The sequence below is a fragment of the Dendropsophus ebraccatus genome, chromosome 1, assembly GCF_027789765.1.
Source record: "Dendropsophus ebraccatus isolate aDenEbr1 chromosome 1, aDenEbr1.pat, whole genome shotgun sequence".
NCBI lineage: Eukaryota > Metazoa > Chordata > Amphibia > Anura > Hylidae > Dendropsophus > Dendropsophus ebraccatus.
Genome location: NC_091454.1, coordinates 109,083,770 through 109,101,007, shown reverse-complemented (window position 1 = coordinate 109,101,007; position 17,238 = coordinate 109,083,770). Strand labels below are relative to the sequence as shown.

At 42.0% G+C, this 17,238-nt stretch overlaps 1 protein-coding gene across 1 annotated transcript; it reads right to left on the bottom strand.

Moving 5' to 3' along the window:
• Positions 1-7,726: 7,726 nt before the first annotated feature.
• On the bottom strand, positions 7,727-15,799 carry LMOD2 (leiomodin 2). The gene is made up of 3 exons (XM_069956098.1): positions 15,379-15,799; positions 10,214-11,620; positions 7,727-7,992 (listed from the first exon to the last, which is right to left on the bottom strand). The coding sequence occupies exons 1-3, from the start codon at positions 15,646-15,648 to the stop codon at positions 7,966-7,968; spliced, it is 1,704 nt and encodes a 567-aa protein (XP_069812199.1). The 5' UTR covers positions 15,649-15,799; the 3' UTR covers positions 7,727-7,965.
• Between the last annotated feature and the right edge of the window lie 1,439 nt (positions 15,800-17,238).

Here is a 17,238-nt window from a genome sequence, read left to right as displayed (position 1 = left end):
GGTACACTTACAGATCCAGGGTACGTGCACACTGCGGAATGGCGAAGGATAACCCTTCGTGCATTCCGCAGCTGGCACCCGCCGGCGGACTGATGCGGGCGCATGTCTCTACCCGTGTCATAGACTACATGTTATGCACAGGCGGATTCCGTCGTCCATCCAAAGAATGAATACGTTGGACGGAGAGCTGAATCCCCCCGTGCATAGAATGGAGTCTATGACACGGACGGAGACGCGCGCCTGCATCAGTCCGCCGGTGGGTGCCAGCTGCGGAATGCACAAAGGGTTATCCTTCACCATTCCGCAGTGTGCATGTACCCTTAGAGTGTATGAAGGAAGGGACACCCAAATCCAGCCCCCAGATGCCCCCTCCCCCCCCATCCTCGGAACAAGTGGGAAGATCGTCCGGGAGCTGATCTTCCCACTGCTGGATAAAGGTTACCACCTGTACGGGGATAACTTTTATACCAGCACCCCCTCTTCCGGTCCCTCGCTGCCCGAGCTACTGTAGCTTGCGGCACGATCCGAACATATCAGAAGTAGTAATAGCGCCCTAATATTTAGCAGCCATGGAGCGGACCCAGCGCTTCTGGATATGAAGGACCCCGTATCGCACCAAGACAACATTTTCCAGGTGACGTCCCCCTCACTGGAGAAAGGGAGACCCCAGAAGAAGTGCAGAGTGTGGGGTAACAGGGGGATCAGGAAGGACACCATTTTCCAGTGTGACACCTGTCCTGATCCCCCCGGCCTCTGCATACTGGATCGCTCCAAGGTGTACTACACGTCATCGGGGTTCTACATTATCTAAATTCTGTCCCTTACTCCTATTTCAGGGGTCACGTTGATTCAGGGATTATTCTGATCGCCATTATGGAGTCGGGAAGGAATTTTTCTCCTGTGATGAGGCTACTGTCGTCTGCCTCACAAGGGTTTTTTGCCTTCCTCTGGATCAACACAGGTTGAGTTTGATGGACACCTGTCATTTTCAACCTTATAAACTAATAATTGGCCTAATACCCCCAAATAAATTAGAATTGTCCCTTTTCCCCAGCTAAATAGGTATGGCCGCCATTCCCATTAGAGGATGCCATGATGCAATTACAAAGCCTCTGTGCGGCCAGGACAGTAGAAACCCCCCACAAGTGACCCCATTCTGGAAACTACACCCCATAAGGAATCTAACAAGGGGGGCAGCGGGGATATGGCCCCCTGGTGACGGCCACATTTGGGACGTGAAAATGAAAAAAAATTGTATTTTTTATTTTCTCGGCATATGTTCTACGTAAGTGACTGTCACCAGTGGAGTCCATATCCTCACTGCACCCCTTGTTAGATTCCTTATGGGGTGAAGTTTCCAGAATGGGGTCACTTGTCGGGGGTTTCTACTGACCTGGCAGCACAGGAGCTTTGTAATTGCGACATGGCCTCCATCCTCCATTCCAGCCTCTAAATGGCGCTCTGTCCCTTTGGTGGCTTGCCCTGTGCCCATATGGCACATTATGCCCACATATGGGGTATTTTCGTACTCAGGGGAAACTACCCTACACGTTTTGTGTTCATTTTCTTTTTTAACCCCTTGTGGAAATGGAAAAAATCAAGGCTAGACCAACATTTAGTGTAATTTTTGTAAAGTTTTTACTCTAAATCATTAATCTTGTCATGATTTTTTCATTTTCACAAGGGGCTAAAAGATAAAAAAAAACAATAAATGTGTAGAGCAATTTCCCCTGAGTACGGAAATACCCCACATGTGGACATAAAGCGCCATGCGGGTGCAGGGTAAGCCTCCGAAGGGAAGGAGCGCCATTTGGTTTTTGAAGGCTGGATTTAAATGGAATGGATTTCGAGGGGCCATGTTGCATTCAAAAGGCCCCTGTGTTGCCAAGACAGTTGAAACCCCCCACAAGTGACCCCATTATGGAAACTACACCCCTCAAGGAATGTAACAAGGGGTGTAGTGAGCATATGGACCCCACTGGTGACTGGCACAAATGTGGAACAATGTGGCGTGAAAATGAAATATTACATTTTTTACACTATAATGTTGGTTTAGCCTTGAATTTATCATTTTCACAAGGGGTTAAAAGAGAAAAAAACACACAATATGTGTAGAGCAATTTCCCCCGAGTCCGTAAATACCCCACATGTGGACATAAAGCGCCATGTGGGCGCAGGGCAAGCCTCCGAAGGGAAGGAGCGCCATTTGGATTTTGGAGGTTGGATTTGGCTAGAATGGATGATGAACGCCATGTCGCATTTACAGAGCCCTTGTGCTGCCAAAACACTGGAAACCCCCCACAAGTGACCCCATTCTGGAAACTGCAGCCCTCAGGGAATCTAACAAGGGGTGCAGTGAGGATATGGACCCCTTGATGACGGGCACATTTGTGCCATGAAAGTGAAAAAATTAAATTTTTTACTTTTATGTCACATTGTTCCACATTTGTGCCCGTCACCAGTGGGGTCCATATGCTCACTGCACCCCTTGTTAGATTCCTTGAGGGGTGTAGTTTCCAGAATGGGGTCACTTGTGGGGGGTTTCCAGTGTTTTGGCAGCACGAGGGCTCTGTAAATGCGACGTGGCCCTTGAAATCCTTTCCAGTGAAATTCAGCTTCCAAAAGCCAATTGGCGCTCCTTCCCTTTGGAGGCTCGTCCTGCGCCCCCTTGGCACTTTATCGCCACATGTGGGGTATTTCCGTACTCGGGAGAAACTGCGCTACACATTTTGTGTCTTTTTTTTCCTCTTATCCCTTTAAGAAAATGAAAAATTGAAGGCTAGAACAACATTTTAGTGTAAAAAATTAATTTTTCTTTTTTCACACCATATTGTTCGGAAAATCTGTGAAGCACCTGTGGGGTCCAAATGCTCACCGCACCCCTTGTTACATTCCTTGAGGGGTGTAGTTTTCTAAATGGTGTCCCTTTAGGGGTGTTTTTTAGGTTTTGGCACCCCAGAGCCTCTGCCAACCTGAAGTGGTACAGTCAGAAATGACCAAATATAACGGAGGGATTGAAATTCACTAGGCGCTCCTTTGTATCTGAGGCTTGTGGTTGCGTCAAATAGCGCAATAGGGCCACATATGGGGTATTTCTATAAACTGAAAACGGGGCAATAATTATTGGGGTGCATTTCTCTGGTAATAGGTTTATAATTATGAAAAATATTGGATTACAATAAAATCTCTGCACAGAAAATTAAAATTTTCAAATTTCTTACACACTTAGCTTTTATTTCTGTGACTCCCCTAAAGGGTTAAAACACTTTCTGGATATGCTTTTGCAGAGTGTGGGGGGTGCAGTTTCTGAAATGGGGTGCTTTGTGGGGCTTTCTAACATACAGGCCCCTCAAATACACTTTAAACCTGAAAAGGTCCCTAAAAATATCTGATTTTGAAATTTTACTGAAAATTTGGAAATTTGCTGCTAATGTTTTAAGCTTCCTATCGTCTAAAAAAAATGAAAGATCGTTTAATAAATGCCGCCAACATAAAGTAGACATGTTGCTAATGCTATTTAATATATAATTTATGTGGTATAGCCAATTTCTGTATACGCAAAAAAGTTTCAAAGTTGGAAAAATGCAGTTTTTCACATTTTTTCACATTATTTGGTTTTTTTTCATAAAGATTCATTATGAGTATCAACTCCAATTTACCAGAAATGTAAAGTACAATATGTCACGAGAAAACAGTCTCAGAATCAGCCGGATAGGTAAAAGCATCCCGAAGTTATTAATGAATAAAATGACACTGGTCATATTCATAAAATTTGTCTCTGTCATTAAGGCCATTTCAAGCTCTGTCCTTAAGGGGTTAAAGAGTCACTGTCGTATTTTTTATTTTTTTTGCAGAAATCAATAGTCCAGGCGATTTTAAGAAACTTTGTAATTGGGTTTATTAGCCAAATCTGCCATTATCTGCATGTAAAAAGCCTTTTCCCAGGTCCCCCCCCCCTCCTTCCTCTTTTTCATCCACTCCAAAAAATCTGAAAATTGTGACTTGTTGCAGGAGACGTACCCTGTCTGTTCTAGGGAGAGGGGAGAGGGGAGGGGGGAGGAGGAAGGAGGGAGTTAGCCAGCAGCAGAAAGCAGATAACAGAGGATTACAGGCACGGAGCTGGGTGACAGCTGTAATCCGAGCTCAGACAGGTCACTGGTGACTGTCACAGGAGATATCCCGTGAGGGATTTGTAGATTAACTCTTTGTTGTCCTGTTTTGGTCTTTTCTTTAGCTCTCTCCATAGGAGAACAATGAAGACAGGGGGGAGAGCTTCAAACTGCTTTTTCATGATAAAAATGCATTTTTCGGATAATAAACCCAATTACAAAGTTTCTTAAAATCGCCTGGACTATTGATTTCTGCAAAAAAAAAATTCACGACAGTGACACTTTAAGTTAAAATCCTTTGGCCTAGGACAGTGATTTTCAACCAGTGTGCCGCGACACATGGTCAGGTGTGCCGTGGGGAAAGTTCCCCAAACTATGGTGCCCCTTGCAGATCGCCCCGCTACTGCTGTCCGCCTCACCTACTGGCCGCCTGTAGCGCCCGGACGTGCTCCTCCTATCCAATCAGCGGAGACCGAGAGTGTGGTGCGCTATGTCAGGCCGTGATGCACGCATCCAATCAAAGTGTGCGCTACGGCCGCCGCAGCGCACCATGCTCCCGGTCTCCGCTGATTGGAGGAGCACATCCGGGCCCTACAGGCGGCCAGTAGGTGAGGCCAACAGCAGAGGCGACCATCTCGGAGGAGGTGAGGAGGAAGGGGGGGGGGAGAGAAACCTGGGGATGGGGAGAGAAACCTGGGGATGGGGGGAGAGAAACATGGGGATGGGGGGAGAGAAACATGGGGATGGGGGAGAGAAGCATGGGGGAGAAACAGGGGGGGAGAGACAGGGAGAGAAGCATGGGGGAGAGAAACCTGGGGATGGGGGAGAAACAGGGGAGAGAAACATGGGGATGGGGGACAGAAACAGCAGAGAAAAGCAGGGGGGAGAGAAGTATGGTGGAGAGAAGCACAGGAGAGAAGCATGGGGGAAAGAAGCACAGGAGAGAAGCATGGGGGAGAGAAGCAGGGGGGAGAAGTATGGTGGAGAGAAGTATGGTGGAGAGAAGCAGAGGGGAGAGAAGTATGGTGGAGAGAAGCACAGGAGAGAAGCATGGGGGAGAGAAGCAGAGGAGAGAAGCACAGGAGAGAAGCAGGGGGGAGAAGTATGGTGGAGAGAAGCACAGGAGAGAAGCAGGGGGGGGGGAAGTATGGTGGAGAGAAGCACAGGAGAGAAGCATGGGGGAGAGAAGCACAGAAGAGAAGCATGGGGGAGAGAAGCACAGGAGAGAAGTAGGGGGGAGAAGTATGGTGGAGAGAAGCACAGGAGAGAAGTAGGGGGGAGAAGTATGGTGGAGAGAAGCAGGGGGGAGAGAAGTATGGTGGAGAGAAACACAGGAGAGAAGCATGGGGGAGAAGTATGGTGGAGAGAAGCATGGGGGGAGAAGAAAACAGGCCCAGGTTTCACACTGAGTGAGTATAAATACATTTAGAATCTATATTATTAACTATATGTATAATATGTACTGTTTTAGTGTCATTTTGTGCCATTTTGGTTGGTGGTGTGCCCGGGATTTTTTAAGTATAAAAAGTGTGCCGCGGCTCAAAAAAAGGTTGAAAATCACTGGCCTAGGAGGTAGAAAATAAACATATCCATCCCTGAGTTGTGCAGTTATTAGGCCCCAGCATGTTGGTTTCGTTCATTTGATTTAGCAATCCATTGCAGCATAGACTCATAGGAAGATGTGGGCCTCAATGTCTTTTTTTCGGGTAGTCTCCCTGAAGAGATCTGTTTACTCCCTGGCCTGACTGCTGAAGCCGGAAATGTTCCTATGTCCCCGGTCTACACTACAGAGGCGGCAGCTCGTCTCCACGATGGACAGAGTTGGCATGTGACGTCTTAAGGCCCGCCCCTCCACTTACTTCTGAGTGCCTTGCTTCCTCTTTTTATCTGATATCCTATTGGCCATCTCCTTCGCCACGCTGCCAGGAGCCTCGGGCAGCGCAGCCTCCGGCACTTCACACAGAGGCCTCCAGCCTTTTTTGGCGCCCTCGCCAGGACCTGCATACTCGACATCATCTCCTCCCGGGGACCAGCACCTACTCCACAAACCATCCTCCAGGATACAGCAGACTGTGGTGCTGGCTCTCTGCTCACAGGCTTGGACAGTGCTCAATTGGGATTGAGAACGAGCACATCAGTTAAGAGGTATAAGAGTAAGTGCAGCTTCTTTGGTTTAAACTGACTTCTGATTTAGGCTAAAAACACTGAAAAAATACTATGTATGAAGTCAGCCTAAGGGTGCGTTCACACCTACAGGATCTGCAGCAGATTTGATGCTGTGTTCAGTTATTTAAAGAAAATCTGCTGCAGAAAATCTGCTGCAGATCCTGTAGGTGTGAACGCACCATAAAGGTGGCCATAGACATCATGATCATTTTTAACAATCCAACCAATCTTCAGATCACCAAAGATAATTATTGCGTCTACAGAGATAAAAAGATTGGTTGGATCGGTAAGGAGTAATCATGATGTCTATGACCACCTCATACAGGCATTGGGGAATTAAGCAATTTTTCAGCAAACCCACATGTCAGATCTCAATTCATATGTATTTGGATGGTCAAACTGCCAAATAGTAACCATACAGTAACTAAGAGAACACAATATTGCTGCCCTTGTCAGCTGGTCTCACAATGACTTCATTCCTTGATTTCAGCCAATCTAATGCCTTCCTTTCACCTTCAGAAACCTTATATCAGTAACCAAATTAATTAATGCTCTCACATCACTTAAAAATGTATCCAGGAAGATGTCAAGGAGAGAACCCACCAGCAAGGGGGATTAAAAGGGATGCCTCCCCTACAGGGTCAATTACACACAGCAATATCAGTTTTTTTTCAGTGTCATTTTTTTTAAACAATATTTTATTGTGCACATAATGCTGATTTACATGACATACATGATGTGTGATCATATTCAAGAAGCAAAGAAAAGTAAATAACATAACCTGGTGAAACTAACTGTTCCTCATTCTGGAATAGTAGAGCAATGTCGATGCCCTTGGTGGCTACAACCTCCTGTGATTCTCGAGTTGTTGACTGCGGTATGTAATGGGTCAGAAGTTGTTTTTTTTATAACAACAGTAGTACTTTAAAGAGGAACTTTATACTTACTGTATACTTACCCATTTCTCTGAGAAACTGCTGGAAGTCATTTTCGGATGGCTTTTCCATACGTCATGGCCCTGCTCATGAAGTGCTTGCTCAGCAACTCAGTGCCTGAAGTAGTGTCCCACCCCAGTCACTGATTGGGTGAGCAGGCAATCCATCTGCAGGGTACATCACATTCCAGCAGCAGGAGCTGCTAGGGTTCAGCAGCTGTCCGGTATAGCTGAGGCAACGCTATGGGGGCAAGAGGGAAAATGCCTTCCAGTCAGGGTCCTGGAGCATGTCACACTGCAGTTTGCAGGCACAGGTAAGTAGTAATTGTTTATTATGTTCTCCCCTGCTGGCTGACAATATTTTAAAATCCTTAAACTTCTCTTTTATGTTGCTTGATGCTTGCACCCTTTTTGACTAAGACACCACATTATAATTGTTCAGAGAAATAACATTCAAACAGAAATATTGTAATTTTTATTGCATGTTCATAAAAAATACAAGCCAAAAAAGGAAAACATTTTAGTGCAAAACACAAGGCTTGTGACCATTTTCAACATAAATAGTTTATTCTACATTAAACAAAAAAACATTAAAAAAAAGTTATTTACAGAAAAATTTCCTTTCAGACGGTTAAAATGCTAGAGTTGTAATTTTCAGCTGTTAGAGTGCACTTTGCTAGCTCTGGGATACATATGAAAAGCTGCAGATAATTCAGCAAAGCTTTTTGTTGTTTTTCATCTTTTCTACAATTAATATTATCGGAAAGCATTTGGGACCTCCACCTGCAAAAAAAAACAAAAGATGTTGTTACCATGTATTAAGGAAATGTTATTGTACATTAACTCATTGAGGACCAGGTCAATTTTCGTACTTCTGTTTTTATTTCCTCCTGTTTAAAAGGCCATATCAATTTGCATTTTTCACCTACAGACCTATATGAGCTTTTATTTTTGTACTTTGCAATGAAAGATTACATTTTTCCATAAAATATGCTGCAAAACCGAAAAAAAAAAAAATATATAAATATATTTGTGCGATAAAATAATAAAAAAAAGTATTTTCATTTCGCCCTGTGGTAAAACTGACATGTTATTTATGTTACTCAAGTCAGTACAATTACAACTAAATAAAAACCTTTTTAAGAAAAATAAATACATTTAAAATGGCTCTATTACTATCTATAACGCTTTTAATGGCATCTTGCTTGTGTATATGCGACTTTTTGAGGACTTTTTATTCAAACTTTTCTAGATGTGATGTGACCAAAAAGCTGCAGTTTTATGCTTTGGTGGATTTTAATGCTTGGTTTACTATGTGGGATCAGAAATATGATAATTTAATAGTTTGGGAAAGTTTTGGGAAAGATATTTTAATAGTTTTAGAAAAGGAGGGGTCTCCTATGAGCAATACATATGTACTGTACTGATCGTTTTTATCTATAATCAAGTGTTTCATGCTACTGCAGTCAGCCTAAAACAATCGCCAATCCAGGGACAGTACTGGGAGCCAGAAGAGGACCCACGGAAGCCAATCCATCACCAGACCACCACAAATGACTTTTAAAAGCCATTTAAATGCCAGTCAGTTTTGAAAGTGGCATTAAAATGGTTAATTGGCCGCATAGCCAGCTACCAGTGAAGTCTACTGACAGCTGGACTGTGGCTTCTCACTTGGAAAATAGAAGATTGCAATGCCTACCATTCTTTCCAAAACCACGGGATGGTTATCATCAGTGTGGTTGCAGGCAAATATACAAATGAAATGTCAAAGTATACTCGGCTCTGGACAGTAAAATATTGTAAACCTTAATTATAATGACCTTCTCCCCAACCTTAGGGCTCATGCACAGGGTCACATTAGGGAAAGACATCCTTTTTTACAATAAGCAGACACACGATGCTTATATCTGATGAGATATTGGCCCAAATATTTTAAAGGGGTGCTCTGGCTAAAAAAATTCTTTCAGATCAACTGGTTTCAGAAAATTATATAGATTTGTAATTGACTTCTGTTTAAACATCTTGTCTTACCATACTTATCAGCTGCTACATGTCCTGCCGTAAGTGGTGTATTCTCTCCAGTCTGACACAGTGCTCTCTGCTGCCACCTCTGTCCATGTCAGGAACTGACCAGAGCAGTAGCAAATCCCCATAGAAAACCTTTCCTGCTTTGGACAGTTCCTATCACAGACAAAGGTGTCAGACTGGAGAGAATACACCACTTCCTGTAGAGCAAATAGCTTGAAGACCTGAGATAAATAAATAGAAGTAAATTACAAATCTATATAACTTTCTGACATCAGTTGATTAAGAGAGTACTCCTTTAACCATTTAAATCCATGCATTATTAGCAAATTGTAGCCAAACCACACCATATATAAACCATCAGTACAATATTCATACAGACAGCTATTTCTGCAACTTGTAAATGGGATTTGGCATCTGCACCTTTTATTATTCTCTTGTAATTGACAGGTGTAAAACAACTCATTATCATATGAAGCATAATGCACATTGCATTGCTTACTACAATTAATGTCAATTAAAAAGAAAATTTTTATATATATTATATATATATATATATATATTCTGATAATACTCTGCAGGTGGGCTGAATGGAATTAAACATCCCCTCACAAGTGCCATGCAAGACAGGCTATTTTAGAGCAGTTATGTTCAGCCGTCCTCTATGCCAAGCTCAATCAATTCAACAGCCTTTGTAGTTCTACTGCAGTACACTTAGACTGTGTATGAAGTGTAATGTGAAAGGTATTAGGCAGCAGAGGGTTAATGTTAAAAATGTTTCCATAGCTGTTGGCACTTCATGTGCTGACTTATGGTGTCTCTGTGGGGCACCACATTACAGTTACATTTTCACACAGAAGCAATGCTGCTATAGGGAAAAATATATAAATAAAATAATAATAATATATTGTTTGTTTTTTTAATCCAATGTGACGCAAACATTTTATTTTATACTACATGTTTATGTGTATGATCATACCTTCTTAAGTTGCCTTAAACTGCTGCCTCTTATAGCTTCCATAAGATCATCACGTGCAGATCTTTGTGGTGTTGACGGTCTTGAGCCTTCTTCACTTTTAGTATCTGAAATTGATCTTAATGAATCTTTAATTTCTTTCAAAAAATTGTTTTGTTCTTTTTTGCCTTTTTTCCCCCTTGTCTTACTCTGTCCATTTTGATTTTTTTTGGCTGATCTTTCATGAAGTTTGATAACTTCTGCTATATTTCTAGTTGGAATCTTTTTTTCTTGAATTATTGGAAGTAGTGGAGGAGCAGGAGGAGGTGGTGGGGGTGGTGGGGGCGGTGGAGGCATAGTAATAGTAGACTGAACCTTTCTAGTGACTTTTGGAGATGACCATGGTGAGCTTTTGGGTGAAGGGTATGGCGAGGACCCTGGAGTCCCTCTCTGCAAATGCTTTGGACTTAGGTTAGATGAAGGATCATAACCAGATTCCTTTTGTTCCTGCATTCTTTTTTGTCTCTGTTTGTCCATATTTCGAGTTAGAATGCCTGTCATAGACATGCGCGGACCTGGGAGCTCAAAATGGTAACCCAGCTTCACAATACTTGTATTGTCTCTTAGCAATTTCACTAATTCCATTTCTACTTGACTTCCCATGATGTGTCTCTGATTGTGAAACCTAAGTTCTGTCAGCACATTGTTTGCATACTGAAGAGCTCTCATGATGGCTAGTATTCCCTTACCTGTTATAAAATTGGATTCAATGTTTAGGCAAGTAATACTTCTATTAACCCTCAGCATATTAGCAATAGCTATGGCAACATTGTCATCAGCATGAGTGTTTGCTAAGCTAAATGTTTTAACATTTGTGTTGTCCTTTAGAGCTTCTGCAAATGCCACCAATGTGTCAGCCTTTGCATTCTCCATGTTATTTAGGTTGATTTCAAATGTCTCAGGATCGTTGATTTTAATACTTTCTAGAACTTCATCAATGACTGTTGGGTTTGAGAGCACAAGACTTGCAGATGTCTTATTGTTCATTGTTTCACCAGGCTGTCTGTTATATTTGCCATTATTTGCAGTGAAGCCATTGCAGGTAGGTTTGTCCACTGTAACTCCATTACATTTTATTTCTGGAATTTTTATAGCTTGGCGAGCTTTTTCTATACGCTCAATGTCTTCTTTGTTATCTTCGTTGTCACTATCCTCCTTCTCACTCTCTTCTACTTCCTGCTGTTCTTCTTCAGTTTCTTCTTCCTCCTCTTCCACTACTACTTCTTCTTCTTCTTCCACGTCTTCTTTTTCTTCTTCTTTTTCTTCTTCTTCATCTTCATCTTCTTCTGTATAAACCTCCTCAGAAATCTCACTGTTGCTTCCTATAAAGTCATCTTCTTCACTTCCCTCTTCTTCCTCCTCCTTATAATTCTGAAGAGCAAACGCAATTGGTGTGAAAGTATTAAGTAGTTATTATAGTGTTGTGATGTTATAGTTATTTTGTAACAATATCCTAACAAAAGTCCTAATACATAGTTCTCAGTTTACTTTCTTAGTTCACAATAAAAATAAAAAAAATACACATGTGCAATATAAGGCTGGTTTTAAAGTGTCACTGCCATTTGTAAAATCTTTTGACATGTCATAGAGACAAACCACAAAAAAGCAAAAGTCCAGCAGCAACGGTCACACAACATATTGGGAGAGAGCCTCTTCCCATAATAGAAATGAAACACACTTCAGAGGGTCTCAAATCCCAAGTGGAGACCATTGAACATAACAAAAAAACTTGGTCTGACAGCATCCAGTAGTGAAGATGGTGAATCTTTTATTCAAGCTGCATACACAGTGGCAACATTTCGACCCAACTGGGTTGTTGTCAAGCCAGGTATGTTGCTTGAATAAAAGATTTACCCTCTTCACAACTGGACGCATCGGACCAAGCTTTTTTTGTGATGTCATAGAGACATGTCAAACGTTTTGAGCGGTCTGGGTCTGAGGTCCACTCCTGCTTTGTGTTACAAAAACGAGCTTGGCACACTATCTCTATGGAGCCCGACTCTTTCTAAGGGTCCTATTCTATGGGCCGATGGGGGCCCGATCAACCATGTAAACGATTTACTGGGCCTATTCCACTGCCCCAATGATCGTTAAGCGAGGGCTGCAGGGACATCGTTACAGTTACCCTTGCACCATACATTACCTGTCCAGGCTGCACGTCTTCTCCTTCACCCGGAGTCCCGCGCGCAGCAACTTCGGAGCGGGGCTGTCTAAACTGACAGACCACTCAGCCAATCACTGGCCGTGGCGGTGCTCGACAATGATTGGCTAAACGTTCTGTCTGTTCAGACAGCCCCGCTCCAAAGCTGCTGCGCGCGGGATCCTGGGAGAAGGAGAAGACTTGCAGCCCGGACAGGTAATGTATAATGCTGCTAAAATCGTCGGTCGCTGCTGCGCACTGCTATTCCACTGTAGCGATGCGCTGGAGGCGAACAATGATTTAAGGTCTGAACCTAAATGAACGATCAGGCGATGACATGATCATCGTCTGATCATTCTGCCTATTCCACGGAGCGATAATCGGCCAAATTGGGCCGATTCGGCCGATTACCGCTCCGTGGAATAGGCCCCTTACACAGAGCGGGAAGCACTCATTCTACTGATGGGTAAGAGTTTGAACACTCAGACCCAGTCCAATCAAAACTTTTGACATGTCTCTATGACATTCCAAAGAAGAGAAAAAGTCTAACAGCACCTTGTGGACATAGGTTTCCAAGTGGCTATGTGGTGGTTAAGGTGGATGTACACTGCAAGACCCACAATCCTTGTGGTGGGCACTGTAGACTTAGAGAAGAAGAGTTCCTATAGCAACCATATTGAAGCAATGTAAATTTTATTCACATTCATTCAGGGTACAGGATTGCAGCGTATCAACCCAAAACAAGGGTCTTTGTCAAGCATACCATGTTCTTCTCTATTTGTCTAGGACATGTCAAAAGTTTTTACAAACGACAGTGGCGCTTTACGTGTACCCAAACTTTTATTCAACTTTTGATTTCTGGCTGGGGGACCAGCTTCTGAGACATCTGTGATGACTAGAACAAAGGTACAGAAGTGCACATCTGAGCGTATGGATGCCTTCAGATCTTTATGTATCACTATGTATTTCAAGAATTTTTGTCCATTCTAGCGATCATTAAGGGTCTAAGCAACTGGACCCCACAATTGCAACTTGTGATGTCAAAAGTTGTATAAAAGTTTATTTAAACTTTAAGGCTGGGTTCACACTATGTATATTTGAGGCTGTATTTGGTCCTCATGTCAGGTCCTCATAGCAACCAAAACCAGGAGTGGATTGAAAACACAGAAAGGATCTGGTCACACAATGGTGTAATTGAGTGGATGGCCGCCATATAACGGTAAATAACTTCCATTATTTCAATACAACAGCCGTTGTTTTAAAATAACAGCACATATTTACCGTTATATGGCGGCCATCCACTCAATTACAACATTATGTGAACAGAGCCTTTCTGTGTTTTCAATCCACTCCTTGTTTTGGTTGCTATACAGCCTCAAACATACAGCCTCAAATATACATAGTGTGAACCCAGCCTAAATGCGTAAAATGCAAAACAGGGAAAAGGAACATCATTGGAAGAACAACATAAGAATGCAGACTGGAAGATGTGACAGCTGCAGCGCCAGGTAAGTATGTGGGTGTTTGTTGTTTTAGTGCACAGTGAGGTTAACTATGAGATTGTGTATGGATTTCCATGGTTCCCATCAAATAACCTGCTCCGACTTGTTATCAGCCATTATCACAGCTGGTCTTGTATAGGCATCCAAATGCCTGAACAGTTTAGTCCAAAATTTGGTTCTTAAGTACATTGGATGCCCAGGAAGGTTTGTTTTTTTTTAAATCCTAACCTTGCTGGATGTATGCAGCCCTTGCCACTATTTCATGATATCAGCCATTATCATAGCCTGTTCTCTATAGACATCCAAATGTCTAAATAGTTTGGGGGAGCTTTATAGTATGAGTCTCATTGTTACAAATATTGACCAATCAGACCTCAGCTCTCATTTTACCAGAGCAATATGAGAAATGAAAGCTGAGCTGTGATTGCTTGCTATCGGCAAAAATGAGCATTTTACTATAAGACAGCTTGATAAAAAAAATGTAAATGTTGGGGTTAAGAAGTTGTATTCGCAAATTTTTACTCTTATGCGTATGTGATTCCAATTGTTTTACTTGGATTTTTGGAACAAGATTCCAGTCATTTACACAGACTCAAACAAGGACACCTGGATTTATGACCCATTATAAGGACATACAGCAAAGTGACCCCAGATATTTGGTCTCCCCTATTCTGTTGACCTTCCAACTGTGTAACAAAACCTCAATTGTATTAGTTTATCCCCTTACTTCTAATAATACTCTTTATATCCTTTCCCAACATTGTGCTATTCTTCATTTGTAAGCTCACCTGAGGACAAAATGTGTGTACTTCAAAAGCTTGTAAATATATTTTTTCTGTTAGCTAATAAAGGTATCCCTTCTAAAATACTTGGGTCCCTTTTGGCACAAATCTATTTACTATTGCATGGATTGATTGGATTTAAATATATTTGTTATTAATTTCTCATGGGTTAAGGGGGCTGTCGCTCATAAGTTGCCCAAACATTAGGAAGCAAACAGTTTTCAAGGACACCCTACATCTGATGACTAATGAGGCTGTCATCCAACACATTGTCATTCTCCTAAGGGAGAAACAAAAGCGAGATTATGTGGTGGTTATATATAGAAGCAATATAATAACCCCTGATAACTACCATGTTTGGAAAGCAATCAGATACCCAAGTGGAGAGCTTTGACTAAGCAGAGGGGAATCCAATAAAGAGGCAACTGGATGTACAATGTAAATAACATTGTTATTATATATCTATTCCTATGGTATTTTATGCTTCCATTGCATCTATAAATACAACTGGATTACAAATACCAGTGTACAAAATTAAAATGTATATAAACATTTATATCTAACCATCTTAATAATATTTGATATTTCTCTACTGTCTGAGATCAATCTTTAAAAAAATATATTTTATTGAGCAGGCTACACTATATTTGGTTGTTACTTTTATACACTTATCCAAGGTCAGATGTAAGCAATTCATTTACCCACCTCAGAACTTGTTCCAGTTTCCTTCTCCATTAGCCTTTTGGTTTCTTTTTCCCAATATGCCATTAGTGCTTCTCTGCTGAAGTTAGCTGTTGGGGATTTCTCCGTTAAACTTTTTTGCCTCATCCCAACTGGAAGATTGTGGTCTGGTTCAATGTCCTCTAACTCTCTTTCCAGCTCTTGGAGCTCCTCTGGTGACAGTGAAGCCAGTAACTCATCCTCATCAATGTCTTCATACTTGCTGATCTCTCTCCTGTATCCAAAGGCAGACATGGTCGCCTTGGGGGCTACAGAGAAGGCTAGAACCAGTCAATGCAGGCAACTAAAAGTACCAAGGGGGAGGATGAAAATAGTTGAGCTGTCTGCTCTGCCCTTTGTGAGCACCAACTGACAAGCCAGATGAGATGAGCCAGCCTTTTAAGAAAAGCTCAATGGGTGTTCCCTTAGAACAAAAAGGGATGAAGGCATACTCTATTTAAGCCTCAAATGTCAGCTGGATAGAAGGACAGTGACATAGTGACATCACATGTGAATTACAGCCCGTCAGACTGTGGGATTACTAACACTCTAAACACTACCTTATAAAGGGTACATTTATAACTAAATATTACTCAGTGCTGTCAAAAATGAAATATAAAATACTTTACTGTAAACCTTCTAATGTTTCTACATTTTCATAACTTACTAACATCATCATTTTTTTTCTTAACAACCCTACTTTACAGTATGTGCATATACATTAGTTTAATCTGTGTTCTCATTACATACAATATAAAATAGCCATAGGCTATATCCATGTTTTCCAGGACTCTCTAGGGCTGCATCCAGCTTCTTCAGTCACCGATAATCAAATGTAGAATGTTCAGGTTTGGACAAACCCGAGCAAGAATCAATTATCTCTACTCATAATCATTAAATTCAAGTATTTCATTCCATCCCATTTACCACAATTGAATAAAATAAAGCACCTGCCAATGCAGGCTGCCTTTACAAACATTTGTAAAAGAATCATTCTAAGGAGTTCACTGAATTCCATTGCTGTACTGTGCTAGAATGGCACCAATGCAAGTCAGATGGTAAAATCTCTTCTCCTTATCAATATGCCACAATTACCTTTAAGTGCTATTATAGATAAGTAGATATATAAGTGTTTAGAGGGTCACAGGATCTCAGCCATAAAGTGGAAGGCCACACAGGGTAGGAGCACTGACCTCTGAGGTTAAAAGTGTACCTGTCAAGAAAAATATTTTTTGACGTCGTCAGACATGTCAAAATTAATCACAGGAGGTATTACCGCTAACACCCACTGTGACCAGGAGATATAGCTGGAGAGAGACCGCAGCAACCATGCCCTTCACTCCATCACTCTATCAAAGTTACGTCTGTCAAGGAAGTCTAAAGTTTACCTAGGACAGAGCAGGTGGCCGGAGAGTGGTTAGCACTGCTGCCTCATCCCTTCCCCGGCTATATCTCCTGATCCCAGCAGATCCCAGCAGGCTTTACATGACCAAATACCAATGCCAAGTGTCAGATAGAGTAGTGTAAAGCACTCCGCCACTGTGTTCTTTGGTGAGATGAATCACTTCTCTTTATGGACGTCTTATGGATGAACCAGGGTTCGGTGAATGTCTGGAGAAGTGTACTTGCCTCACTGCATTGTGCCCTCTGTAAAGTATGGTGGAGGAGGAATAATGCTTTACTTCCAGTAAATGCCAAAATTAGGCCAAGAAAAACCTTTATAAAATCTCATTTTGCTGTCATTGAATTGGGCCATTCTTTTTTACATCCAGAGGCTGAATAATTTCACACACCTATAGAGCCTACATCGGGTAACCCAAATCGACTAAAACTTCACACACATAG

Excerpts from the sequence above, each read along its gene's own strand:
- LMOD2 (XM_069956098.1), bottom strand. The coding sequence starts at position 15,648 with ATGTCTGCCTTTGGATACAGGAGAGAGATCAGCAAGTATGAAGACATT. Across the intron at positions 11,621-15,378 it reads AAACTGGAACAAGTTCTGAG|AATTATAAGGAGGAGGAAGA; the intron begins GTGGGTAAATGA and ends TTTGCTCTTCAG. Across the intron at positions 7,993-10,213 it reads GTTTAAGGCAACTTAAGAAG|GTGGAGGTCCCAAATGCTTT; the intron begins GTATGATCATAC and ends TTTTTTTTGCAG.